The sequence below is a fragment of the Mercenaria mercenaria genome, chromosome 7, assembly GCF_021730395.1.
Source record: "Mercenaria mercenaria strain notata chromosome 7, MADL_Memer_1, whole genome shotgun sequence".
NCBI lineage: Eukaryota > Metazoa > Mollusca > Bivalvia > Venerida > Veneridae > Mercenaria > Mercenaria mercenaria.
In genome coordinates, this window is record NC_069367.1 from 37,387,079 (window position 1) to 37,415,046 (window position 27,968).

Consider the following 27,968-nt stretch of genomic DNA (forward strand, 5'->3'; position numbering starts at 1 on the left):
TTTATTTTTTTCTCTTAAAATTATTTTATCGTATTATATAACGAGATTCATTTGTGTTCGTTTTGTTTGGGAAATATTTCGAAAATAACACTTAAGTAGCTTTATAGTAAGTTTCCGGTGAGAATTGCAGAAGGGTGTGCATTTTTCCTGTACAAAAGTGTTTTTGTGCAAATACAATAGAGATCTTACATCATATTCCACAACAGACACTGAATGAATAGACAGCCTCTTTAATTCGTAAGTTTACGGTACGTGTTCTTCTGCTTATAATTTATTTGCACTTCTGTCTAATTCCAAGGTAAGGGAGAGAACTGTTGACAGCAGTGTCTTTTGAAACAAATTATTGGGATCGATTAATACAACACTGGGATATCACGATCACATGATTGGTACACCAAAGTAAGCCTGGTTTTGATTGGGATAATCATAATACTTTATTCAGCATTCCCTTCAGTAATCCAAATATCCCCACGACTTACGTTTTCAACGGACATACGTTTTCGAAGATATCAGTATGTCCGGTTAATTTGCATATCCCGAGCATGTCAAGTGGTGATCACATGGTATGTTGGTAGAATAAACAAAGTTCTACTCGTGTCTACATTTTATGACTTAATCAAATAAAAATGTAAAGTAAAATGATAAATTAATATCAACATACCGTTTTATACATCTTTTATTTAATCCCAAAACTGGTACTTCAGTGACACTCTCATTTAATCACTTAGAAGCATAAAAATAGTTTTAGATGTTCGTCTGCAGACACGGCCATCTTTGTTCTTATTGGTTGTGTCATGCTTTTAAAAACCCTATACCATACAGTAAAAATATCACGATCTAATTTAGATGACTCCGTTGCAGAATAAACTAAGAACGTTAAAGCCATTCTTTAAGATGTACTTACATTGCAAATGCTAATTGTTAACAATTGATAAAAAAATCCCATCTACATTGTTAATTGGGTGTTACTTAATAAATGTTATGGTTGGGTGCAGAGATCTACGAGTAACACGGAGCAGAGCCGATTTATGTAAGGTGCCCAAACTTTAACAATCAATGATATTTAATAAATGCAAATTTGAATAGGACTTTCCAATAACACACTGAAAATATATTAAATACCGTTGAATACGTTTAAAACGTTAACAAAATGCATAACAATAAATGTTTTTCATGATAGGTGATGATTTGTACTAAATTCAATGTACGGTATAGATTTTTAGCGTGATTGGCGGGAACCGTCGAATACATTAGTCGTAAAGTGGGCGCAGGTGCTTTCAACCACCTTCCGTTTTTATCCGAATTGAACTTGCAAAAATCAGATTTCCGGATAATAACCACACACAAAGTGAAGGTCTTGTATTGTTTTGTTGCTTGACAAGTAGGCAATTTAATTATTCTCCTTTCCTTATTTTGGCAATCGTATGATTCCTTGCGTCGTCGAAAACTGATGTCACTGGGATAATTTTACGTCAGAACTGATCAGTGCTGATTCTGAGATATTTTCGTGATAGGACAGAATTCCTCTCTTTACATCGAAACCAGTAAAGACCTTTTCTGGGGTGAAAGTAGATTTAGGTAAAAACACGATTAGGCAATATACTTAAATGATGAAATTGTAAAACAAAAAAGTTGAATCATTTTATGGTTTAAACATAAACAGTAAAACACATTGATAAAGCATAAACACTGTATGTTTCATTTGGCTACCTCGCTGTATCTACATGTCCACCTTTACACTCAGTACAGCTGACAGTGCGGTTGGTCATTATCAATCACGTGACACAAATCAGAGCCATGTAAAATTTGTGTAAACTTTAGGGTGCATTGTTAACAGTGACAAACTCGTGTTTTTTTCGCCGTTTATTCACATAAACATCAATTGAATGGAAGGAAAAAATGGATATTCTTTCCAGGTATCTTAAATTTCATTTAAAAATCACCGCGTAGAATTATCGCAGAAGGTTAACTACAGTAAAGGTCCTTCCGTATGTTGTACGTGGAGGAGAGATATTGACCTGTGCAAAAATTATCACAATATTGTGACTTGCATACAATTAGTAGAACTAAAGGTGTTCCAAACTGATGTGCATGCAACTATGAACTAAGTCCAAATAATTAGGAGGTTTCAGGACAGCATGAAAACTTTTGACTGTCGCTGTACCGTCACATCCGAACTTATTGACAATTTCAACTTTAAAGGATAATTCTGTTTTCCGGTATTAGCCACCAATAAATATACCCAGTTTCGGAGGACGGGATTTATTCTGTTAAGTCGAAATTGAGAATTCTGCATATTTCTGTTGAAAAATCCCCAATGAAATCCATTGGGAAGGTTCTCTTGTAAGTGTACTATGTATTTGTAGTTATTACATCTCTGATAACGAATTTATGCTGACAATAAAGCATAAAATCCTGAATGAAAACCGTTGGGAACATGGAAGGGATTCTAGAGCTCACACTGACGTTTGCCATTATTGCAATTTGCAATAATGTTAACGCTTGCTTTGAAAAGGTCAGGGTCGCGGGCCTGAACATGGAAAACTGTTTCCGATCAATAACTTGAGAACCATTTGACTCAGAATATTTAAACTTCATAGGATGATTGGACATGCAGAATAAATGGCCCCTATAGATTTTAGGGTCATTACATCAAAAGTCAAGGGCACAAGGGCCTGAACATGGAAAACTGTTTCCGCTTAGTAATTAGAGAACCACTTGACCCAGAATGTTGAAATAGATTGGACATGCAGAGCAGGTGACCTCTCTTGATTTTGGGGACACTCCATCAAAAGTCGAGGTCTCAGGGCCTGAACATGGAAAACCGTCTCTGTTCAAATAACTTGAGAACCACTGGACCCAGAATGTTGAAAATTCATAGGATGATTGGTATGTAGAGCAGATGACCCCTAATGATTTTGCCAAGTAGATGATCCCTGTTGCATTTCAGTCACTAAGCCAACCATTAGTGTCTCTCTGATTTTTGCTCCTGTCCCCTGTTGACTTCAGAAGTTCTTGCCTATTACTAATTAATATGCTTTGGGGGAGACATGCGTTTTTTCTACAAAAGCATCCTCTAGTTGTCAGCATTATTTCTTTCTAAAATAATTCTTTTGAAAATTACTGGTGTAAAAATTAGTGCGTTGAAATATTTACAAACAGTCAATGTATTAAGTTATAATTGACAGCTGACAGTGAGCAGAAAATTTCAGCTTCATAGTATTATAAAAGAAAAACTGGAGGTACATGTAAAAGGTTGATTTATTTTTAGAGATGTTTAACCATAATGTCTTGTCATGCATTTCAGGTGAAATTAAATCTGTGAAGATGATGGGAATGGGGATAGAACAAGGTAACTGAACGTAGATCTGTCTTCATTAATTGTACCCGCCCCGACAACAAAGTTGTAAAGGGGGGGTATACTGGTTTCAGGTTGTCTGTCTGTCTGTCCGTCTGTCCGTAGACGCAATCTTGTGCGCACCATCTCTCCTTATCCCCTTGACAGAATTTAATGAAACTTCACACAAGTGATCAGTACCAACAGTAGTTGTGCATGGGGCACGTTAGGTTCTTTTAGAAAAAAAAATTGCAGAGTTATGGGACTTTGTTTTTTTGTTACTATACTATAAATATACATAGACACAATCTTGTGCGCACCATCTCTCCTCATCCCCTTGACACAATTTAATGAAACTTCACACAAGTGATCAGTACCAACAGTAGTTGTGCATGGGACATGTTAGGTTCTTTTAGAAAAAAAAATTGCAGAGTTATGGGACTTTGTTTTTTTGTTACTATACTATATACATAGACACAATCTTGTGCGCACCATCTCTCCTTATCCCCTTGACAGAATTTAATGAAACTTCACACAAGTGATCAGTACCAACAGTAGTTGTGCATGGGGCATGTTAGGTTCTTTTAGAAAAAAAATTTGCAGAGTTATGGGACTTTGTTTTTTTTGTTACTATACTATATACATAGACACAATCTTGTGCGCACCATCTCTCCTTATCCCCTTGACACAATTTAATGAAACTTCACACAAGTGTTCAGTACCAACAGTAGTTGTGCATTGGACATGTTAGGTTCTTTTAGAAAAAAAAAATTCCAGAGTTATGGGACTTTGTTTTTTTGTTACTATACTATATACATAGACACAATCTTGTGCGCACCATCTCTCCTCATCCCCTTGACACAATTTAATAAAACTTCACACAAGTGATCAGTAACAACAGTAGTTGTGCATGGGGCATGTTAGGTTCTTTCAGAAAAAATTTTTTGCAGAGTTATGGGACTTTGTTTTTTTGTTACTATACTATATACATAGACACATTCTTGTGCGCACCATCTCTCCTCATCCTCTCGACACAATTTAATGAAACTTCACACAAGTGATCAGTAACAACAGTAGTTGTGCATGGGGCATGTTAGGTTCTTTCAGCGACAAAAATTGCAGAGTTATGGGACTTTGTTTCTTGTTAACATACTATGTACATACAGTCTGCATATGCAATTTTGTGCTTGCCTAATCTACCAAACCCTTGCACACAATTTAATGAAACTTCACACAAGTGATCAGTACCAACCCGAGTTGTGCATGGTGCATGTTACATTCTTTTAGATAAATATTCTGCATAGTTATGGGACTTTGTTTTTTGTTACTATACTGTATACATACAGTCTATATATACATACAGTCCACATAATTATGCAATCTTGTGTGCATCAAATTGCAATGTACTGTGTCAGTGCATGCGGGTGGGTACATTCATCACCTTTAGTGATAGCTCTAGTTGTATTTGGGATGCAGTGACAAGTCATTTATGAACAGTTTGTTTGTATATATAGCCCTGTTAAAATTGAATGTAAACTTGTATTTGATGAGGATTTTCTGAAATGAATGATAAAATAGTTTTGTGAAAGATAAGCATAGTAAATCTTTGAATATTGAAGTTTGCTCAGACCCATCTGTTGGAAGATCATAACAGCATTTGATGATGGTAGTACCAGGTTTCCTGCTATGATTTCCTTTATCATAGTATCACTACGCTGCTTCATAGATGAAAAAATATTTCAGTGTAAAAGGACTATAGTACATATGTATCTAAAAGTACTGAAGTGTGCCCACGCACCTTTTGATGGAAGAATAGGTTAATGCAGGATTTGATGATACTACCAGGATTCCTGTTAGGACCTCTTCTTTAGAACCTGTCACTGTAATATTGTTACACTATTATAAATGCTTTATAACGTCATTTCAGGCTACATGAACAATGAGCCTCTTGCCTTTAATGCAAACAAAGGGAAGCCACCCATGCCATCAGATGGGAAAAAAGGTAAATAACTGCTCTTTATTCTCTTGCTGAACATTACAATTCATGTTAAATGTATCATCATAAATGTTGTTATCTTATATGAGTTCAGTTACTTTTCATATTGAATTTATTACACAAGTTGAATGAATTAATAAAATCGGACACCCTGCTGAGTTTGATAAAGGCAACAATTTCTAAGAACTTAAGATGTGGCATTTATGGTTAAAACTGATCCAAACAAGACCATTTTTTCCAGATGATAACTCAATGAATGCCTTTGCTGCTAAGCTTCTAAACATACCGAAGTCAGATCGTCAGTTCTCGGATGATGGCAGTGGCATGACGATGCCCCCTATGCCTCCCGCTGGCATGACGGATGGAAATATGGACCAGCAGAACATGATGATGCAAGGGGGTCAGGGGTTCTTCCCAATGGGGGGTATGGGTCCAATGATGGGGATGATGGGCCCAGGACCTACGCCAGAGATGATGAGTATGGGCAACATGGGAAATATGATGATGTTTCCAGGAGTGAGTGTTGTTTAATAAATATGATTGCATTAAATATTATATAGGTCTTATGACTGTAACAAATCAAAGGGCATGGCATTTTACGATGAAGATTCCAAATTTCCTATGGCGGCATTCGAACCCAGGTCGCTCAGGTGCAAGTCCAATACTCTAACCACTGAGCCAAAGAGTGGACTCCCTGACACAGTTGTCAGAGATTGGCTTTAATAGTGCAGGCTGTGCTTAAGCGACCATAACAATAAGAATTTAATATTTGGTGGAACTTTAACAACTGTTTTCAAATTATGATTTTCTGCTGTTCTTGGAGTGGCAAATAATCCATTTTAATTTAATGATTTTATTGATATTTAGTTTCAGGGCAGGCTAATTTATTTCTCTTTTTGAAAAAAAAAAGTTTTTATTTTGTCAAAATCAAGAATGGTGGCACATTAAGTATATACATGTACCTCTTAGGTGATGTGTTATTATTTGTAACTTTCATGATTTTAGATGGGGTGGGGACCAGGAGGTGCCCCGATGGGACCTACAGAAAACATGCAGATGGCACCTGTAGTGAAGGAAATCATTCGAATGAAGAGTTGTGTACTGTATCCTCCCCCTCCCAGTAAGTTACCTAGAGAATTATGAAGATATACATACTTCCTGTTGTATTGAAATCTGTTAACTTAACCTTAGGTATAAAATACACAGTTACAGTAAGATTTATTTCCTTTATATCCAAGAGTTATGCCTCCATGGCAGAGTGGTTCATGTATGATGTAACGGCCTTCACATCATTTGCTCCTCACCTCTTGAGTTAAGAGTGATGGACCAGTCATCATGTGGGTGAGGAAGTCATGCAGCTGACATTTAGAAGGCTGTGGTTCTACCCGGGTGCCTGCCTTTGCTTGAAATGATACTCAGATGGGCGCTTTAGGTCTTCCTTCACCATTCAAGTTTGCAATATGCCCTAAAACTGTGTAGTTGTTTGCTGGAAACTAAATATGAAAATTTAGATTTTCTAAACTGTTGGAAGGATTTTCATAAAACTGGCATCAGTTCTTAGCCTCAGTGGGGAAACATGCAGAGTGCACAACACAAGTCACTAGACCCAAGGGGATTTGGGTTGAAGAAGAACACCCACCAAACCATTTTTTAGGCCTTTGCCTAAAACAGCTATTTTTTAGACCTAAATACATGAAACTATATTTCTATTACACAGATGCTCCACCACCAACCACTAGAGAGCGTCCACCTGGCTGCCGTACTATATTTGTGGGAGGATTACCAGAGACATGCACAGAAGAGATACTTCAGGAGGTCTTTGGGGAATTCGGTCCAACAACTAGTGTACGAAAAAGCAAGAAGAAGAACTTTGCACATGTGAGATTTGAAGATGAGAACAGTATTGATAGGTCTCTATTTTTGTCAGGTAGGGTCCTGTTTTTACTCTGGTATAATATTTTTTTATTTTACAGAAACTGAGATGAGAAATGAAATGTGAGTGTCCTACAGGGCTTGCACAAACATTGAAAGTCCTTAAATCTGATGCTTTCTTTTAAAACCCCTTGAAAATGACTAAAATGTTCATCACTTTTAAGAAAAAATTACAGCATTACAAATATAAGATCATTTATCACCTGTATTCTGTCTTTCCCATCTTTCATATCACTGACATCAAAAAATATTTTTAACTTTATTAATCCCCCGCCGTGGCGGAGGGATTATAGGAATGGTCTGTGTCCGTCCTTCCGTCCGTAACAAAATCGTGTCCGGTCCATATCTCCTAAACCCCTTGAAGGATTTTCATGAAACTTGGGTCAAATGATCACCTCATCAAGACGATGTGCAGAACCCATGAGTCAGCCTTGTCGGTTCAAGGTCAAGGCCACAACTCAAGGTCAAAGGTTTGAGCCTGCTATTTTGTGTCCGCTCTTTATCTCATAAACCCCTTGAAGGAATTCTATAAAACTTGGGTCAAATGATCACCTCATCAAGACGATGTGCAGAACCCATGAGTCAGCCATGCTGGCTCAAGGTCAAGGTCACAACTTAGGGTCAAAGGTTTTGAGCCTTCCATTTTGTGTCCGCTCTGTATCTTCTAAACTCCTTGAAGGATTTTCATGAAACTTGGGTCAAATGATCACCTCATCAAGACGATGTGCAGAACCCGTGGGTCAGCCTTGTCGGCTCAATGTCAAGGTCACAACTCAAGGTCAAAGGTTTAAGCCTTCCATTTTGTGTGCGCTCTATATCTCCTAAACCCCTTGAAGGAATTTTATCAAACTTGGGTCAAATGATCACCTCATCAAGACGATGTGCAGAACCCATGAATCAGTCATGCCGGCTCAAGGTCAAGGTCACAACTTAGGGTCAAAGGTTTGAGCCTTCCATTTTGTGTCCACTCTATATCTCCTAAACTCCTTGAAGGATTTTCATCAAACTTGGGTCAAACAATCACCTCATCAAGGCGATGTGCAGAACTTATGAGTCAGCCATGTCAGCTCAAGGTCAAGGTCACAACTGAATGTCAAAGGTTTGAGCCTTCCATTTCGTGTCCGCTAAACCCCTTGAAGGAATTTTATAAAACTTGGGTAAAATGATTACCTCATCAAAACGATGTGCAGAAATTATGAGTCAACCATGCCAGGTCAAGGTCACAACTAAGGGTCGAAGGTTTGAGCCTTCCATTTTGTGTCCACTCTGTATCTCCTAAACCCCTTGAAGGATTTTCATCAAACTTGGGTCAAATGATCACCTCATCAAGAACTCACGAGTCAGCCATGTCAACTCAAGGTCAAGGTCACAACTCAAGGTCAAAGGTTTCAGCTCTGTATCTCCTAAACCCCTTGAAGGATTTTCATGAAACTTGGGTCAAATGATCACCTCATCAAGACGTTGTGCAGAATTCATGAGTCAGCCATGTCAGTTCCAGGTCAAGGTCACAGCTAAAATCAAAGGTTTACCCTTTCACTATCCATAGCAGTGGCGGGGGATTTAGCTGTCTTTCAGACTGCCTTGTTTAGTTAATTTCACACAAAAGATTTTGATTTATTAATTTGTAGGTTACAGAATGAAAATAGAGGACAAAGATGACAAACCAAACACAGGTCGATTGCACGTGGACTTCGCAATGGCACGTGATGACCAGTATGAGTTTGAATGTAAACAGCGTGCTTTAATGCGGGACATGAGACATCGTCAGCGAGTGGAAGAGGAGAGGTTACGACCGCCAAGTCCTCCGCCAATCAGTCAGTACAGCGATTATGAAGCATCAGCATTGAGTGAAAAATTAAAATGTAAGTATCTTACATGTATTTCTAAAGATTAGTTACTTTTTGTTCAAAATGCATGAATTTTGACATTCATGCTCTTTCAACACATACTGTGTAATTTATATCCAAAGGAAAACTACAAAACTGTAGGACATTATACTTTTTAAGAAGTTCTCGAGTTAAATCTGGTAAGAAATCTGACAAAGTTTGACAAAGTGAGAACCTTATGGCATCAGGAAATGACTTTAAATTGTGACTTGCATTAAATGACTTTTTTACTCAGAAGTTTGTCAAATAAACCTGAGCAATGAACCTGCGTTTTGTATTCTGGACCAGTGTTGAAAGTAGATTTGATTTTCATGGAATTTTACGATTGACTAAGATATTTTGTGAAGATGTGCCATTAAAAGCAGCTGTTTGACTGAAACCTTAAATGTAAACAAAACTTTGAAATATCAGCAACATTTGCCAGAGGCTGTTCGTGGAAACCAGGGTAGATACCTGGAGTACAGTTATGGTTGAAATTCTGAAAGGTAGAAGACTTACTGTAAATCAGATCTTATAGGAGGATTTTTTCGGTCCTTGTTGCATAATACAAAAATAGCTTACTTAATGCTAATTGATTGTAAGGAATGACTTGATACAACATTATCAATTCAATTCTAAATTCATTTCAAATCAGCTGATGAAGACTTTATGAAGGCGTCCCAGGTGTTGCTGACATGGTTAGAGAGAGGCGACGTCAATCGTAGAAACATCAACACATTCTACAGTATGATACAGTGCACAAACTCTCACATCCGCCGCCTTCTCATGGAGAAACATGGCCACGAGGAAGAGTTACTAAGAATGAAAGAAAAGTTCAAAAGCATATTTGAAGGAATTTTAAGACAATGTAAGTATCATAAAGTCTCAGTGCTGTAAGATCTGTTGATACCCAACATAGAAAAAGGTTTGTTTTGGTAATAGAGGGCACAGTTTTTTTGTAGCTTTTAATAAGATTTCAGTATGATGGGATGAAAGTACAATTTCAATTCAATTCCAATACTTCTGGATTTTCTTCTAGGCATGAAAGAGCAGCTGTCTATAGCAGTAAGTGGTGTGTAACAGGTGAAAACTTAATTAGCAAGAAGTACCATTGAAATTAGTCGCTAAGTATGGTTTTAGATATACAGTCAAAAATGTGTTAAGCAGCCAGCTAAGGGAACAACAAAGTTTGTCTACTTAAGGCAAGTGACCACTTAATACAATTTAAAAATATGGGCAAAATGCCAATTTTGAGAAGTTAGCTAACAGGTGGCTTAAGGCAAGTGGCTGCCTAATACAGGTGACTGCTAAGGAAGGTTCAACTGGATTTATAGTGTGAAGTTGTGAACAGACTACCTTAATGGAGCAGTAGGGCTATTCACATCCCACCTTCACAATTTAAATTTGAATTATTGTGCTGTTGAATTGCTTTGTGAAGAACACATTTCAGTGAGAACATGGTGCACATTGTACACATCAGGTCAACTTTGTATTAAAGAGTCCATTGCTACCCTAAAATAGATTATTATCTAAATTGTGATTTTCTCATAGACGCCCATTACAAAAACTTATGTGAAGTACAAATTTTTCAAATCAATCTAGCAAAAAAGTAAGCATTTGACCCCCGTCTTTTCTATTTACTTAAATTTCTAAGTATATTCTGAAGTTTTGGAAACAAGGATTTAATCAAATCCTACATTGTAGGAAAAAAAAATTTTGAACTTGCAGAACTACCTTAAGATAAACAGTTAAATTGACAAAGTTGCATTGACCAACTAACAGTGTATCAAAAGTTATTTATCTTTCACCTCCCATTGTGTGGGAGTTGTCAGTTATTTGTAGAGAACAAATGTTACACCAGTGATATAGCAGGAAACTTCATAAAAAAATTGTAACTCAAATATTCTGATTCTATGTTTTATCATTTGCTTCTGCATATATTTGAGGCCAGGAAAATGGTAAGAAAGTCAATATTTAGGCCCAGTCCATACCAGTATTTAAATTCGCATACTGTGAAATCTTTAACTTTGGTTTTGGCATAAATGGCTATTTCATGGGGACATGAGTTCATTGGTTTCAAATTTTAAAGATCCGGTAATTTAAAATTTTGTTTGTTTGTTTGGATTTAATTTTGGTTATTAATGCAGCAAGAAATCACAAAAAGTAGTCCTCCATGAGTTATTGATTTCGCAGTAATAATCTCTATTTTAACTGTTATATTGTAGTTCAGCAGTTGCAGGGCTGTCATTGAATTAAATTGTATATTGAATTGCCAATTTATTGCAAATTCAAATTGAATCACTCCAAAATGTTTAAATATTTCATTTTATTGCACTTTTATCTTAAACTTGACACATAAAGAACACACAGTCACAGAGAAATGGCAGAATATCAGCAAATAAACTGAAATTCATGCTTGAAGTTGCTGTAATTGCTTTAAAATGAAATTAATATTTGTTTTGTAAAACTGCATTTTACCAATTTACACAGTGACTGATATTCTTGGCAAGATATGACCTGTTTGTGTCAGTTTGCCGTAAAATCCAACTCTTTCAAGTTTTTATGCTTTTATGTTATTACATGGATATTAAAATAGCTCACATTTCACAATGACAGCCTTATTGTAACTGAGAAAATGCAGACAATATTTCCAGAGAGAGGCATATACTGTTGACATGGTTTTGTTGTAGTTAAAGACCATGTTTAGTACATTTCAGGATAAAGAACACAACATACTTAATTTCAGAAGTTGCGACTCCAGTATATATATTAAAGGATAAGTAAACCTAACTGTCTAAGTGTAACCAGTATGTTGTATCCACTTTACAGGTAGGAAAAGAATGTTAAAATTCACCTTGTTGCAGGGTAAACATTGGTTTTGCAGTATGTTTTCGCAAAAAGTTACTTTAAGCTTTTGTAATAAGTTTAAGTCTGCACTGGACATGGTTCACTTAATTACTCAATTTGGAAAAAAAGTTATGATACTAGTAACTGAAAAATTCATGTATTGTTTACAACCAGAATGTTTAATTTTGTAAGTAGGTGACTCTGTCGAATTTGAATGATTATTTTCTTAAGTTACGGCTGAAATAGAATTTTGACATTTTGAAAGCCATGGTTGCATTTAGACAGACAGTTATATGATTGTAAAATCATGAGTGTGTAAAAAAAGTAGTCCTGTGTTGTCATAATGAAGTTCTGAGACATGTTCAGTCAAGTTTTTCAGTTCTAGTTCAGATGCCATGGTACGAGTCAGACATTGCGATGTCAGCTGCACATTGGTAGGACACTGTGCATATACATGTGGAAATATTACAATGACATATGTTATGTTTTAGAGGCATAGTAGCCGAGAACACATATTAATTGTCAGATCTGTAAAGTATTTTTTCAGCTGCTGAAACGCTTTTCAAAATATTGCATTATAAAGTCAAAAAGAGTAGTGTTTCTTCTACACAGATTTAACGGTTATATTATCACTTTAAGTACTTTTAAAGTAAATTATTGAAAGGCATTTCCAGTGATAAGCTGTAGTAATATCAGTTCTTCATACTACAGATGAAACTAACTGTAGACTGTAGGAGAGTTTCCAAAAAATAATTTCAAAGAATAAGGGGGTATCGATGGGCAAGAAACTTATAACATTAAAATCACTATAAACTATTTGTCCTCCTTCCTCTATTAACCCTTACCCTGCTAAATTTCTATAATGAACTTGTCCATCTTTCAATTCAGACAGTACCATTAACTGTTAAAAGGGATGCTTACCAAAAAGATATTGACTGGATGAATGGCGAACTGTCATACCATTATCAGACTGCACGGATGTGCAGGCTGATCTTGGTCTGCACTGGTCGCAAAGGCAGAATCACTTGCTGCCAGCAGGCTAAGGGTTAAATATTTATTCTAGTTTCATTTTGGTCTTTTTGAAGCATATATACCTATGAGGAATTGATTTTACTTGGTCAGTATATTTCAAGCCTGTGATTTGATTGAACACCACAGATAGCCAGTACCTTGGATGGAGTCAGTCTCATGAACTATTTCCAGGGCTTAGATTAAAGCAAAGGGTTTTTCTAGAGGTATAAATAATGATCAGACTTTGCTTACAGATTATGCATATTTTTAAGACTCGCCTTGAGTATCAATAAGTAAGGCAACTTACAATTCATGTCTGCCTATTGTTTTGGTATGTGTATGATAGAAGTACCTGTAGGTATTTAGTTGTTAGGGTTTTTTTTGGCACAATTTTTCTTTAGATGGAAGTAAAATGGTTTTCAGATTTAAAAAGAAAATAATGTATGCTTTAAAATTATTGTGCTTTCAATTTGAAACTGTAGAAAACCCTTTGCCAAATATTTTGGGAAGTATATGAACGTCAGTAGATACGCACTGCAGTCATTCAAGAAGATTGGAGCCATGGCCCAGTTTCAAGTATTTATTTCAATTGTTAGTATAGTATACCTCATTCATGTGCTTGTGATAATGACAAGATTGTGAGGATTGCACAAATCAAGAATCAGTGTGGTAGTGGGTCGCTACCGACCTGGGCAGAGTATATTGTAGTTATTTTAATACTTTACTTAGACAATGTTTACATTTCTTCCTGTCAGTTGATCAGATTGAGAAAATCTTCACGTTGGCGCAGAAACAACGTAACTGGGATCATTTCACTAAAGCTCAGCGCAAGAACATTGAACTCTGGCTCAAACAGGCAAAGGTAGGTGCAGACACCAGGAAGCAATTGCTTGACGTTGTAGGAAAAGATTACAGTCCTAATAGAGGCATATAGTAATTGCACAGGACATTAGCTAGTTGGTACATTTGTTAGTCCGTCCAAACATTTTGATGTCTAGGCTGTAATTTTTATACAATTTATGGGATTCTGTCTTCTTTTATTATAAATTGTCAATGTCAAGCAGTTGCTTCCAACCAAAGGCTGAAAACTGGAACAACCTTTACAAGAACAATTCCTTATTTTGAGAAAGGTTGTTCCTAAGAGGTTCAGGCATTGTTTAAAACTTATTTGAAGGTGGGTTACCCAACAAATACTCTCTTCTGTCCACGGAGTGGTATGAATTAAAGGGTATTTAAGATCACAGATATTTTAGAATCTCAGAATTTCAGACAGAATAATATTAAGTTTGAAAGGGATGTTTTTAGGAGCCATCATGCAGTTGTCTGTCAGTGTGTTGCAAATACATTATGGTACCTACCTCTTCCACACTTTAGCCCGCCGGCTTAGCTCAGTAGGTAGAGCGTCGGTCTGCGGATCGCGGGGTCGTGAGTTCGATCCTCGGGCGGGGCGTATGTTCTCCGTGACTATTTGATAAACGGCATTGTGTCTGAAATCATTAGTCCTCCACCTCTGATTCATGTGGGGAAGTTGGCAGTTACTTGCGGAGAACAGGTTTGTACTGGTACAGAATCCAGGAACACTGGTTAGGTTAACTGCCCGCCGTTACATTACTGAAATACTGTTGAGAAACGGCGTTAAACCCAAAACAAACAAACAAAATCTTCCACACTTTGTAAGAGATTCCAGTAAAGCTTCATACATGTAATCAACATGAAGTGAAGATGTGTGTGACATATTTTTTGTCAGGGTCAGTCCAAATTTATACAGTGTCATTTTTGGTACATTGGAATTCTAGTTGCAGACAACATCGACACTTTTAAAAGAACTTCAAAACATATTATTATTGTGAAGTAAAGATGTTTGTTACATTAAGACATTACCTGTTAAATTTCCAAAGACAAAGCTGTATTGTGATACTGTAGTTGCATCTAAGGTTAATAGATTAAAAGGAACCCTGATTTGTTGCCTGTATCTGAAATAAGTCGTAAAGAAAGTGGGTATTTAAAAGTTTACACTTTAAACCATTGTATTGATTTGGAGTGGATTTGGACAATGACTCTGATGAAAGGCATCTGAAGCATTCTGCAGATTGTTACATGAAGCAATGAGAAATGTTCCAAGTTCATATTGCAACAGACATTGGACACATGCTTCTACCAAACATGCCTAGAGTCATTGGTTAAGAAATTGATTTTCGGCTATTTACATTCATGGAGCTGCAAATAAAAACAACTGATTCAGAAGTGACGAGGGCATAATACTCCAGGACTTAACACTTACAGCCACATCTCATTGAACTTTCAAGAACAAATGGAAGATACCATTTTAAATGTTACTGAAATGTTCAGAAATGGTAAGTATAGAAGACAATGCCATTCGGTGAACTTGCTTGACGGGGACTTCAAATATAATCAATAATAGGATTCAGTTTGTGTTATTTACAGTAATAGAGCTGGTAAGTTGTAACCAGGACGGATGGTTTGACTCGGAAACATGTTTATGAATAACAGTTACAAGTACATATAGGTATAAACAAAGGAGATTTGTTGGAAGAATTGGAACTATTTATTACCTTGATAATATAGGGGAAATGTTAATGAAGTAATGCATAAATAATTGTTGGGAGAAAAAACAAGGCAAGACCATGTTATACCATTTTGAGAATAGTAGCAAAATATGTTGCCATTGTTGTCAAAGGTAAGTATTCTGATCACAGTTTTCATTGGTATATATAAATAACTGTGAAATATTATTTGATAAATTCTCTGTGTAGCGAAGATATCGAGTATAATTTCACTGGTACGGAACTATGCAAAAGAACATGAATTATAAATAATAATAAATCCTAATTTACATTCATAAAGACATGCATATTTCTTTCAAGAATTTAAAAGTAATACATTTGTTATACAACTGCATAGAAAAGGTAAAATTGAAATATGCTGTGATAAGTTTCAGCAAATATTACTGAAAAATATCAAGACTAAACAACACAATTGAGGAGGGTTGGACATCATAGGCAAATAGACGACCATTTTGTGCTCTTGCACATCATGTCTGAATGCTATTTGACATACCAGAAATATGATCATTTTGTATTTTCCAAATTATATATTTTTTTATTTACAATGAAAATATCTTAGATTTTATTTATCAACATTGATAGAATTACTATCCAGCATTTACTTTGTTGCTTTATAAAGAGGAGAAATTTTATAAAAAATCATTTGCCATAAAGGAATTTTTTAAGATGGTAAGTATGTTCTTGGCATGAAATAAATGAGGTGGAAATTGTTTAGCAAGATGTGTTATACTTCAGGAGATAAAGCAGAACCAGCAGGAAGAATTCTTCAGTAATCGACAGGAGGCGGAGATGGAAATGTCCGATGATGACGAAGGTCCGACTGTAACAAAGAGAAAGAAACCGGAGTACAGTGAAACTACAACAAACCAGTATGTTGAAAGTAAGTAGGGAACAGCTGTTAAAAGCAGTTTACAAAAAAAAACTTCATATTATTATGCTTTTCTGTGAAATAGTGGAAATTATCAGCTTGATTCAGCCCATGAGATAAACTGTGAGCGATATAACTTTGCCTTGTACTTTGTGAATTTATTCCAAATTTTTGCATTCAAAACAAGATGAAAATGATATAGTATAACTCTCGATTCTGATAATGTTACTTAACAAGAGTTTCATAATTTTATGCTGCAAATAATAAAATGAAAAGACACTATGTTGTGTGCATCTGTGTAACATCAAACTACATCATCATTTTCATTTACGCGAGACTGTTTCTAGGGCCGAGATAAAAATTTGGTTCAAAGTGTTTCCAACTTTCCAGTACTCTGATACAGGCATTGAAACTGGATGAAAGCAGTAAAGTAAAGGTTTTATAAAACTTAATATCAGGGGGACATTTCGTCCTCGCTCATTATTATCCCAGAACACTGAATCTTTTTAATAATAAATTCCGCGTAAGAAATAGAACCAGTGTTTTTTTGTAAAGATGCAAAGATTATCTGAAATGAAAAAGCTTTCTTCTATTACAGTGGCTGGAAAGTTGAACCAGTTGAATCAACTAAAAGATGAAAATGATGACCTGAAGTGTCAGATGGAAGCTTTCAAAAATGAGCTTGAGCTCTATAAACAGGAGAAAACATCAAGCAGGGGTGACAGTGAGAAAGAGGTCAAAGCTCTACAGATGGCAATGCAGGGCATGCAACAGGTTTGATTATTTTTTGATATGCAGTAAAACACGAAATGCTTGTAGTTGCAAGGGGGTGATCAAAATGCTCAATTTTTAAAGGGTTTCAAGCAATCCAAACATATATTGATTATTGTATACGTGTATTTTTGTGCCTACCCGCCTATAGATTTTGTCTTGTCCGTCCGAGTAAACAATTCCTACTCTAGTGGTTAAGTGGTGTGTAACGGTTAGGTGGTCATGAATTTAATTTTCCTTCATTCCGTATATGAAAAATGGTTGTTACCACTTAATGAAAATACCACTTACAAATGTGCGGGCGTCCGAAGTTCGTGACACGCCTAGCTCAAAAAGTAGAGTAAAGAGTCTTTATTGTGATATGAACGTGCGGACTTCCTATTTTTCGTCTGGCTCCGCCCCCTATCTCCAGAGTTATGGCCCTTGAAATAGTCAAAAATGCACATTTTCACCTTGTAACACGCCTAGCTCAAAAAGTATTTGATATAGATTCACAAAACCTTGCATGAGTCTTAATCATGATATGAACCTGCGCAACTCCGATTTTTCTTCTGGTCCACCCCTTATTTTCTGAGTTATTGCCCCTGAAATAGTCAAAAATGCACATTTTCACCTTGTGACGCGCCTAGCTCAGAAAGTATCTAATATAAATTGATTTAACCTTGCAGGAGTCTTTATCATGATATGAACTTGCACACCTAATTTTGTACCCCCCGACAACAAAGTTGTAAGGGGGGCTATACAGGTTTCAGGTTGTCCGTCCGTCTGTCTGCCTGTAGACACAATCTTGTGTGCACCATCTCTCCTCATCCCCTTGACACAATTTAATGAAACTTCACACAAGTGATCAGTAACAACAGTAGTTGTGCATGGGGCATGTTAGGTTCTTTCAGAAAAAAAATTTGCAGAGTTACGGGACTTTGTTTTTTGTTACTATACTATATACATAGACACCATCTTGTGCGCACCATCTCTCCTCATCCCCTTGACACAGTTTAATGAAACTTAACACAAGTGATCAGTAACAACAGTAGTTGTGCATGGGGCATGTTAGGTTCTTTCTGGAAAAAAATTTGCAGAGTTACGGGACTTTGTTTTTTGTTACTATACTATATACATAGACACCATCTTGTGCGCACCATCTCTCCTCATCCCCTTGACACAGTTTAATGAAACTTCTTTCAGATTTACGGGACTTTGTTTTTAGCTCAACTTTTCGAAGAAAATGTAGAGCTATTGCACTTGCCCCTGCGTCGGCGTCGCCGTTGGTTGAAGTTTTTGATAAAGTCAAATATCTCTGTTACTATCAAAGCTATTGACTTGAAACTTAAAATAGGTATTTTACTATCAAAGTCTACACCAGGAGACACAATTCCCATAACTCTGATTTGAATTTTGACAGAATTATGTCCCTTTTAACTTGGATTTTTTTTACTGGCGCTCTAATTCAGAATCAAGCACTGAGAAAAGTCGAGCGCGCTGTCTTACGGACAGCTCTTGTTTGTTACTATACTATATACATAGACTCAATCTTGTGCGCACCATCTCTCCTCATCCCCTTGACACAATATAATGAAACTTCACACAAGTGATCAGTAACAACAGTACTTGTACATGGGGCATGTTAGGTTGTTTTAACGACAAAAATTGCAGAGTTACGGGACTTTGTTTCTTGTTCACATACTATGTACATACAGTCTGCATATGCAATCTTGTGCGCGCCAAATCTTCCGAACCCTTGCACACAATTTAATGAAACTTCACACAGGTGATCAGTACCAACCCTAGTTGTGCATGGTGCATGTTATGTTCTTTTAGATAAATATTCTGCTTAGTTATGAGACTTTGTTTTTTGTTACTATACTGTATACATACAGTCTATATACATACAGTCCACATAATTATGCAATCTTGTGTGCGTCAAATTGCAATGTACTGTGTCAGTGCATGTGGGGGGTACATTCATCACCTTTAGTGATAGCTCTAGTTCATCTGGGTTTGCCCCCCTATTTCCAGAATTATGGCCCCTGAAATAATCAAAAATGCACATTTTTACCTTGTGACACACCTTGCTCAAAAAGTATCTAATATAGTTTAATTAGCTCATCTGATTTTTTGAAGAAAAAAATCATGAGTTATTGTCATCACTTGATCGGTGTTGGCGTCAGCGTTGCCTGGTTAAGTTTTATGTTTAGGTCAGCTTTTCTCCTAAACTACGAAAGATATTGCTTTGAAACTTGGAACACTTGTTCACCATCAATAGCTGACCCAGTACAGCAAGAAACATAACTCTATCTTGCTTTTTGCAAGAATTATGGCCCCTTTTGGACTTAGAAAATATCAGATTTCTTGGTTAAGTTTTATGTTTAGGTCAGCTTTTCTCCTAAACTATCAAAGCTATTGCTTTGAAACTTGGAACACTTGTTTACCATCATAAGCTGACCCTGTACAGTAAGAAACGTAACTCCATCCTGCTTTTTTCAAGAATTATTGCCCCTTTTGGACTTAGAAAATCAGATTTCTTGGTTAAGTTTTATGTTTAGGTCAACTTTTCTCCTAAACTAACAAAGCTTTTGCTTTGAAACTTGGAACACTTGTTCACCATCATAAGTTGACTCTGTACATCAAGAAATGTAACTCCATCCTGCTTTTTTCAATGATTATTGCCCCTTTTGGACTTAGAAAATCAGATTTCTTGGTGAAGTTTTATGTTTAGGTCAGCTTTTCCCCTAAACTATCAAAGCTCTTTCTTTTAAACTTGCAACACTTGTTCACCATTATAAGCTGACCATGTACAGCAAGAAACATAACTCTGTCCTACTTTTTGCAAGAATTATGGCCCCTTTTGGACTTAGAAAATATCAGATTTATTGGTTAAGTTTTATGTTTAGGTCAGCTTTTCTCCTAAACTATTCAAGCTATTGCTTTGAAACTTGCAACAGTTGTTCACCATCATAAGCTGACTCTGTACATCAAGAAACATAACTCCATCCTGCTTTTTGCAAGAATTATGGCCCTTTTTGGACTTAGAAAATCATGGGTAAGACAATTTTTCTATTATACAAAAAAAATCAGATAAGCGTCAACACCCGCAAGGCGGTGCTCTTGTTAAATCTTGCTTGGTTCTTTATCATGATATGAACTTGCTCACCTCCTATTTTTTTGTCTGCCTCTGCCCCCTATTTTCAGAGTTATGGCCCCTGAATCAGTCAAAAATGCACATTTTCACCTTGTGACGCACCTAGCTCAAAAATTATATGATTTAAGTGGATGAAAACTTGCATGAGTCTTTATCATGATATAAACATGCACACCTCTTATTTTTTGGCTTGCTCCACCCCCTATTTTTAAAGTTATGGCCCCTGAAGTAGTCAAAAACGCACATTTTCACCTAATTATGTGCTTAGCTCAAAATGTTTTTGATGTGAATTCATGAAACCTTGCTTGAGTCTTTATCATGATGTGATCTTGCACACTTGGCATTTTTCTTGAGAATCTTAGCACTTATTACACAGTTATGGCCCTTGAAATAGCCAAAACAGTGGATTTTATGTTTGTGATGCTCATAGCTCAAAAAGTATACGGCCTAGAATAATGAATCCTTTTCATAAATGTTTGTTGAGGCTATACCCACTTAAGACTGCAAACATTTGAAGTATTGCCTCTTGTTTGTGACAAATATACCAGTGTGGGGCACACCCGGTGTCTACAGACACATTCTAGTTACTGTATAAGTTATTCATAATGTTTTATGATCTTTTGCCTGAATAAATTTGAATTGAATTAAAAAAAAAAAAACATACAAAAAGGTGAAGGAAAACTGCTGGGGACCCCATGAATTGCCAGGTTCAGTCCTGGTTCACAAGCCACTGATACTCCAGTGGACACTGTATTCTAACAAGTTTCATTTTGTAGTCTACCGATAAACATTTCACACACTGACTGTATTACAACAAGTTTCTCTTGGTAGTCTACCGATAAACATTTCACACACTGACTGTATTACAAGTTTCTCTTGGTAGTCTACCGATAAACATTTCACACACTGACTGTATTACAACAAGTTTCTCTTGGTAGTCTGCCGATAAATATTTCACACACTGACTGTATTACAAGTTCCTCTTGGTAGTCTACCGATAAACATTTCACACACTGACTGTATTACAACAAGTTTCTCTTGGTAGTCTGCCGATAAATATTTCACACACTGACTGTATTACAAGTTTCTTTTGGTAGTCTGCCGATAAACATTTCACACACTGACTGTATTACAAGTTTCTGTTGGTAGTCTGCCGATAAACATTTCACACACTGACTGTATTACAAGTTTCTCTTTGTAGTTTACCGATAAACATTTCACACACTGACTGTATTACAACAAGTTTCTACTGGTAGTCTGCTGGTAGATGTATAGAAATGATGATATAGCTGTCAAGGCTGATGCAATATTTTAGCACTGTGTTGGTCAGAAGGAAATTGAGAGTAATTTGAAAATATTTAAGAAGCTAAGACACTGACAAAAACAAGCCCTGCTGTTGTCTAGCTTTTCTCCATGACAGATTACTTTATGAGAATAGTTATTGTGCAAAATCTGGCAATATACAATAAAATGTGATTTGCCCATAGAAACCAGTTGTGAAAATTCACCGCAGGACCAATATTTTCAAATCGGTCCATCAAAAATTCAAGCACATGACCCTATTCTTTTGTCGAGCCTGCTGGTAGTGAGCTTGACATAGTTGTCACAGTGGCGGTTCGGTATATGTGCGTCCATCAATTTGCCCGGGCTGTAACTTATCCATGGATCAAGGGGTTCTTAAATAACACATAAGTTTGCCTCAGTGACACAGTATGTCATGTGCAAGAACCAGATTAGTAGCTTAAAGGTCAAGGTCATACTTCGAGGTCAAACCTCTGTGCTGTTTTGCTTGTCTGGGCTTCGATTTAGAGATTCTTAAATACTTTGCCACAAATGTTTGCCTGGATAAGATGATGTATCATGTGCAAACAACCAGATTGGTAGCTGAAAGGTCAAGGTCATACTTAGAGGTCAAAGGTCAAATCTTTTTGCAGTCCCTGGATTGAGGGTTTCTTAAATAACTTAGCACAATTGTTTGCCTCAATGAGACAGTCTGTCAGGCGTAAGTTGTTGAAAGGTCGAAGTCACATTTAGGGGTCAAAGGTCATAAGTTGATGTAGTTTTTCTTGTCTGGGCTGTAACTTAGCCATGGATGGAGATGTTCTTAAATAACTTGGCAGAAATGTTTGTCACAATCTGTTCTTTCACTGCCAAATAGTATCATAAATGTTAGTCCTTTTGACAGCTGGCAGGCACATATTGTCCGTGGGCATCTAGTTTATTGGTTGAATTTCCTTTGGATAGAAAGATGCTTTGAAATAATATGGTGTATTAAAAGCCTGCGTTGTAGAGTTATATTTGTTTCAACATGCAGATTGATTTTGCATAAATATAATGAGGTGCAACTGAGTCTTCTTTATTGGCCGCCTGTCAGTCAGTCAGAAAGTCTGCTAATTTCCCAGATTGATATTTTTCTGATTTCAGCTTATCTTTTGTAGCTACTTGCCTAATGCAGCAAGGTTATATTGCTTCTGCATAATGCAGGTGTGGCTGTATACCTTGCGGGCTTGGTGCAAAGGTATTGTAATTGTATATAAGTAAAGAACAAGAGACAATAGTTTCACACTGAGCCCTTAATAAAGTCTTCCCTGAAGATTTTGAATGAAGTTTTTTCCAGTTGTCCAAAATAAGTCTGTTAATTCAATCACACTAGCTGGCTTATCTGATTTATCAGCTGGCAGGCCTAACAGCCTTGCTTATCTCATCTACCCAGACACCTGCCTGTGTCTTAAATAGTGCCTAGACATGCACGTCATGTAACTCTAGCATATTACCTTGAATGTATCAGTGTTACAAAACTGAACAAACACACAAGTTGTTGCTTTTTTGCTGGGCCTAGCATTGATTTACAATGGCTGGAAAAAAGGTATGGCTATGCAGTGCATAAATAAATATGACAAATAGAACAAAATTCTTGCTTTTCAGCAACTGATCACCGCCAGGACAGAGCTGACAGATTACAAAAAGCGAACAGAACAAGAAAAAGCTGTGCTAATGATGGAGAAACAGACAGCAGTAGATCAACTGAATAAAGAGAAAGCAGCTAAAAAGGACAAAGACAGCACTAATACAGAATCCAAAGGAGAAGATAAAAATGAAAACCATGAGGTAAATATAGTAAATTTTTTACCTTTAACAAGTATTTGAAATTTTTCAAATAGTAGAGCTATTGTTTTCACCCTTTTGTCAGCATAAGCATTTGTGTCACAAAGTTTTGTATGTAAACAGGTTTCTCAAAAACTAGTACCAGGCAAAATGCTTCCAAATTCCACACATGTCTTTAGCTTCATGAGTTTCCCTCATGTGGCAAGTGACATAATTAGCTATTATTTTGTCAATATTATGTCCCTTTGTCAGAGGGGGATTTTATGACAGTTTTGCATAAACATTAAAATCCTTTTTCCTGGATTATGGAAATAAAACAGAAGCATTTAGTGATAGAAAATAACAGAGATAAAAAGGGACCTTTGTCTCCTCATTAAAACTTTTAACTTGAAAAGTTGATGAATACAGGTTGTATGCCTTTATCTCTATAGAAAATTTTTCTACTTGTTTAGATTAATTTCATAAACATTGCTTCCTTTAACAGGTTCCACCACAGAAGCCTGCAGTAGCAGAGGATACTATAAGCAGTACGGGAACACAGATCACAGAAAAGGAAGCACATCTTGTTGGTAAGATTGGTTTCAATGTTGAAAGTGCCATGTTAACTTGTTCATTATACACTCTAAGTCAGTGGTTAGTAGTAAGATACACCATATAGAGATAGTAGTAAGGTTTCAATCAAGCAGAGTCTGCTATTTTATTGCTTGGTTGCGTTCTATGCTTACAAAGGATCGTTTCACAGATTTTATTATTGAGATGTTTTATTAAAAAAAGTTAATAGGAATAATTAGTAACAAGCCTTATTAAGAATATGAGTTATGGCCCTTTCAGTTTTGATAACCAAGTGGATACTGCAAGTCGCTATGGAGTGATGGCTTTTGAGTTTACTCAAAATTGCCAACATTGCCCATGTCCGCTCTCTAACTTTGACAGTTCTTATTCAATGTTCACCAAACAGCGTCACAATTTTTATGGACATAATATCTCATCTGGTGTCAGTAACCAGTTGGATTGTCCCAGACGCTCTGGAGTTACGGCCCTTAACCTACTAAAAATTGTGAAAATTGACAGTGTCTGCTCTATGACTTGAATAGGTCTTGCCCATTGGTCACCATTCTTGGTCACAATGTCTGTTGTCATAATATCTTGGACAAGTTTGATAACCAGTTAGACACTCCCAGTCACTCTTAAGAGTATTGGCCCTTGAATTACTTAAAGTTGCAAAAATTGATAGTGTCCACTTAATAACTTAAGCAGTTCTTATCCAGTGCTCACTGTTATCGTGGAAGAGTCTAATAACCAGGTGGATAGTCTTTGTTGCTCTTTAGTTGAGGCCCTTAAACGAGTCGAATTGAGAAAACTGACAATTAGTCTGCTTAGAAAGTAGAGTATTTTAAAAGACAAAAGTTATTTGCTCTGAAGGGCTTATATTTTGACAGTTTACCGCTGTTGTTTCCTATTATTATTGTCATATTATTGAATGAAGCTATGTTCAAAATTTTCATACTGTTTAAATATGCATTGGAATCTTTTGTATAAATACAAAATGTAAATAAAATTTCAACCTCTCCATTTTCTGTGAGCAAAACTGTAACTGATGAAGTTGTGTGTTAAAAGTTGTCATAAGATGTACATTCATTTTACATGTGAAATGTTTCAGGTCTGGTTTGTTGTTTCTTACACGTACATCCCACGGGTGCATCGCTGGATTATATATGGTCATACCTTCATCGCCTCGGAGTTGTGTGTCGTGTCAGTGAACTAGAAACATTACTCGAGAAAATGTCGGTAATTTTCCGACAGGAAGTCAGTGGGGTGGGAGCAACAATAGAAAGACGGTGGCACTTTACCGGATACCGTGGCATGAACAGTTCTTCTGCTATCACGTTTTGACTAAATTAGTGACATAAGCTACATACTTACATACTTTGCATTGAAATACAGTGTTTTTATGGCTGATTTCAGAGAGAGGGTCACAAAAGAAACTGGAACACAGCTTCATTCCAGAAAGATGTATCAAAAAGCCACTTGATAAAGCATGATCTGTTAATCATGTATCTGCTACACTGCGCTAGTATTACGATACCATAATTACTTTTGCAACATGTTGTGGCCTGTAGGTAAACATGAAAGTACACTAGCATAATATTGCTTCCTTTTAGTTGTGTGGTAAATAAGGGAATTTTCATTTAACTGAGCAAAAACAAAGAAAAAATAGAGCAGTTACGCATCAGTTAATAGTTTATTAGCAAGTATTATGTGAAATGGATTAATTGGTCAAATGTCTGTAAAATGGATGAAAGGACTCATTAAAATTAAGAAGAAAAACACAGTTGATCCTGTGTAGAATGTTCTATTAAATGATCTTTTTACGAACTTCCTACCAGTTTTGTACAAAGGGGGTTGATAGGTTCATAAAGTTAATCAATAGTGTTAATGTGTGAAACAGTTAAAATGTCTATTGCAGTTAACCAGTACAAAATTAAATTTATACCTTTCTTACATTGGATTAATGAAATAACTCTGGTATAATTTGATGGTATTGAAAAAAAAAACCACCTGACTGGTTAATTAGTCAGATTTCTGTCTAATTTATAACCATTATATGTGTACTCTTATTGAAAAGTGATAATGGCAACCAGGACATAACAGTGTCACTATATTTGCCGTATTTTAGGGCATTGTTTGAATTTCAAAATTTGTCAAAAATGATTTTTTTTTGCGACAGACCAATCATGAACCATTTATTGGTTATTTGTGAACATCTTAATTCATCGGTACATCACTTACATTAATTGCTCTGTCTGTTATATAACTGTAGAGAGCATGTTCTTTTTATAGAAGGGATTTGAAAATAGGACAGCATTATGAATTAACCTTTACCTTGCTAAATTTCTAAAGTGGACTAGTCCATCATTCAATTTGGGCAGTACCACTAATTATTCAAAGGGATGTTCACTGAAAATTTACTGACTGAATAGCGGCTGATCTTGTTCTGCACTGGTCACAAAGGTAAAACTCTTTGCCGCCAGCAGACTAAGGTTTTAAGTAAGGAATCTAGTTTATAGACAGATATAAATTTTTCAAGATTTGATCAGGCTTCAGTATATATTGAATATGCTTTCATATTGATCAGTTTTGTTGTTAAATGTTAGATTTTTTCTGTTGTAGCAATAAAATTGTCTTTGCTTTGTTGAAGGATACTGAAAAATCAGACCGTTTGTAAGCAATTAATTTTTGCTAGTTTTTTTTACTTTTCTTTTCAAAAATTACCAGTTGCTAACACTGGCAAAGAACTTACTTTTATCTGAAATATTTAAAGCCTACGCAAAGATGAAATGATATTAAATTTATTGAAATTTTAGGCCATGTTAAAAGATATAAGCTAGTCCATTAGGATTCTTCAATCTTAGAGATTGTGATAGGAATGTTTACAAATGTCTTTTGTTGCTGACATAACAAGTTAATGCAGTCTATACTCTGGGCCTTAAGAGGATGCATGGTAGATTAATTTATAGTTCCTTGGAATTTAGGTTTTTTATACTTCAACCTCTACCTTGAGTCACATTTCTTTTACATCTGTCAATGCTAAATGAAAGTCATATGCGGTTATATAGTCGATTTTCTAAGCTTCAGAACATCAACACTAGACTGCCTAGAGACATACTGTAAAATCATATAGTTTTGAGGGCATGAAATTTCGTGGTTTTGGTCAAAACGGCAATTTCATGGGGATATGAATTTGTGGATTTTAACTTTTGAACAAAAAAATGAATGGGAATTTTACTTGTTAGTTGGGAATAAATTTTATGGATTGACTCAACCATGAAATCTACGAAAATTAGTCCCCCCCACGAATATTAATGATTTCACAGACATTGAACCAATGGGAGCAATCGTGCATATCAGACATTTTTTTAGTCGTTTTCTCTATTCTTTTCAGTGTCTTTTTGTGGTTTTATTTTATTTTTTGTAAGAAATTCAATATTGATATCCTTCATTTCTGTGTTGATATACGGTAATCAGTTGTTAAATCTAAATCAGCAGTACATCTATATCATGATTAACCCTTGCCCTGCTAAATTTCTATAATGAACTTGTCCATCTTTCAATTTGGACAGTACCATTGACTGTTAAAAGGGGTGCTTACCAAAAAGTTACTAACTGAATGGCGATCAGTGCAGATCTTGATCAGACTGCACAGATGGGCAAATTGATCGTGATCTGCTCTGGTTGCAAAGGCAGAATCAATCATGTCCAGCATGATAAGGGTTTAACAGTGCCATTTCTACATCTTCTAAAATCTTTCTTCTACATAGTCAAGCATTATCATTCATGTGTATATAAAAGAATGATAGGGCAAATGTCATCCATTTATTACGTTACCATTGTTTTATATGTAACATGTTTCAAAGGTCTTACATCATGAAATGTTGTTAAGATTTAATCTCAATGCTGTAAAATTTATGTAAAAAAAATTAAAGAAAATTGTGAAGTAAGCAAAGTGTTATT

General features: G+C 36.0%; 1 protein-coding gene across 3 annotated transcripts; it reads left to right on the top strand.

The window, feature by feature from the left end:
- Positions 1-91: 91 nt before the first annotated feature.
- On the top strand, positions 92-27,944 carry LOC123554381 (ecto-NOX disulfide-thiol exchanger 2-like). Of its 3 annotated transcripts, none has more exons than XM_053548130.1 (14): positions 92-237; positions 3,308-3,352; positions 5,265-5,339; positions 5,575-5,849; positions 6,339-6,453; positions 7,051-7,260; positions 8,894-9,127; positions 9,786-9,998; positions 13,744-13,850; positions 16,309-16,453; positions 17,040-17,215; positions 23,277-23,459; positions 23,941-24,025; positions 25,117-27,944. In XM_053548130.1, exons 2-14 carry the CDS (start codon positions 3,328-3,330, stop codon positions 25,347-25,349), a joined length of 2,076 nt encoding a protein of 691 aa, XP_053404105.1. In that variant the 5' UTR covers positions 92-237; positions 3,308-3,327; the 3' UTR covers positions 25,350-27,944. The 3 variants fall into 3 exon arrangements, with proteins under 3 accessions (XP_053404105.1, XP_053404104.1, XP_053404106.1); XM_053548129.1 differs by having other exon boundaries at positions 94-248; XM_053548131.1 differs by lacking the exon at positions 92-237 and having other exon boundaries at positions 3,318-3,352; positions 5,265-5,338; positions 5,573-5,849.
- Positions 27,945-27,968: the final 24 nt, after the last annotated feature.

Coding starts and splice junctions, on each gene's coding strand:
- LOC123554381 (XM_053548130.1), top strand. CDS start 3,328: ATGATGGGAATGGGGATAGAACAAG. Junction 17,216..23,276: donor CAATGCAGGGCATGCAACAG/GTTTGATTATTT, acceptor CTTGCTTTTCAG/CAACTGATCACCGCCAGGAC. Junction 23,460..23,940: donor ATAAAAATGAAAACCATGAG/GTAAATATAGTA, acceptor TTCCTTTAACAG/GTTCCACCACAGAAGCCTGC.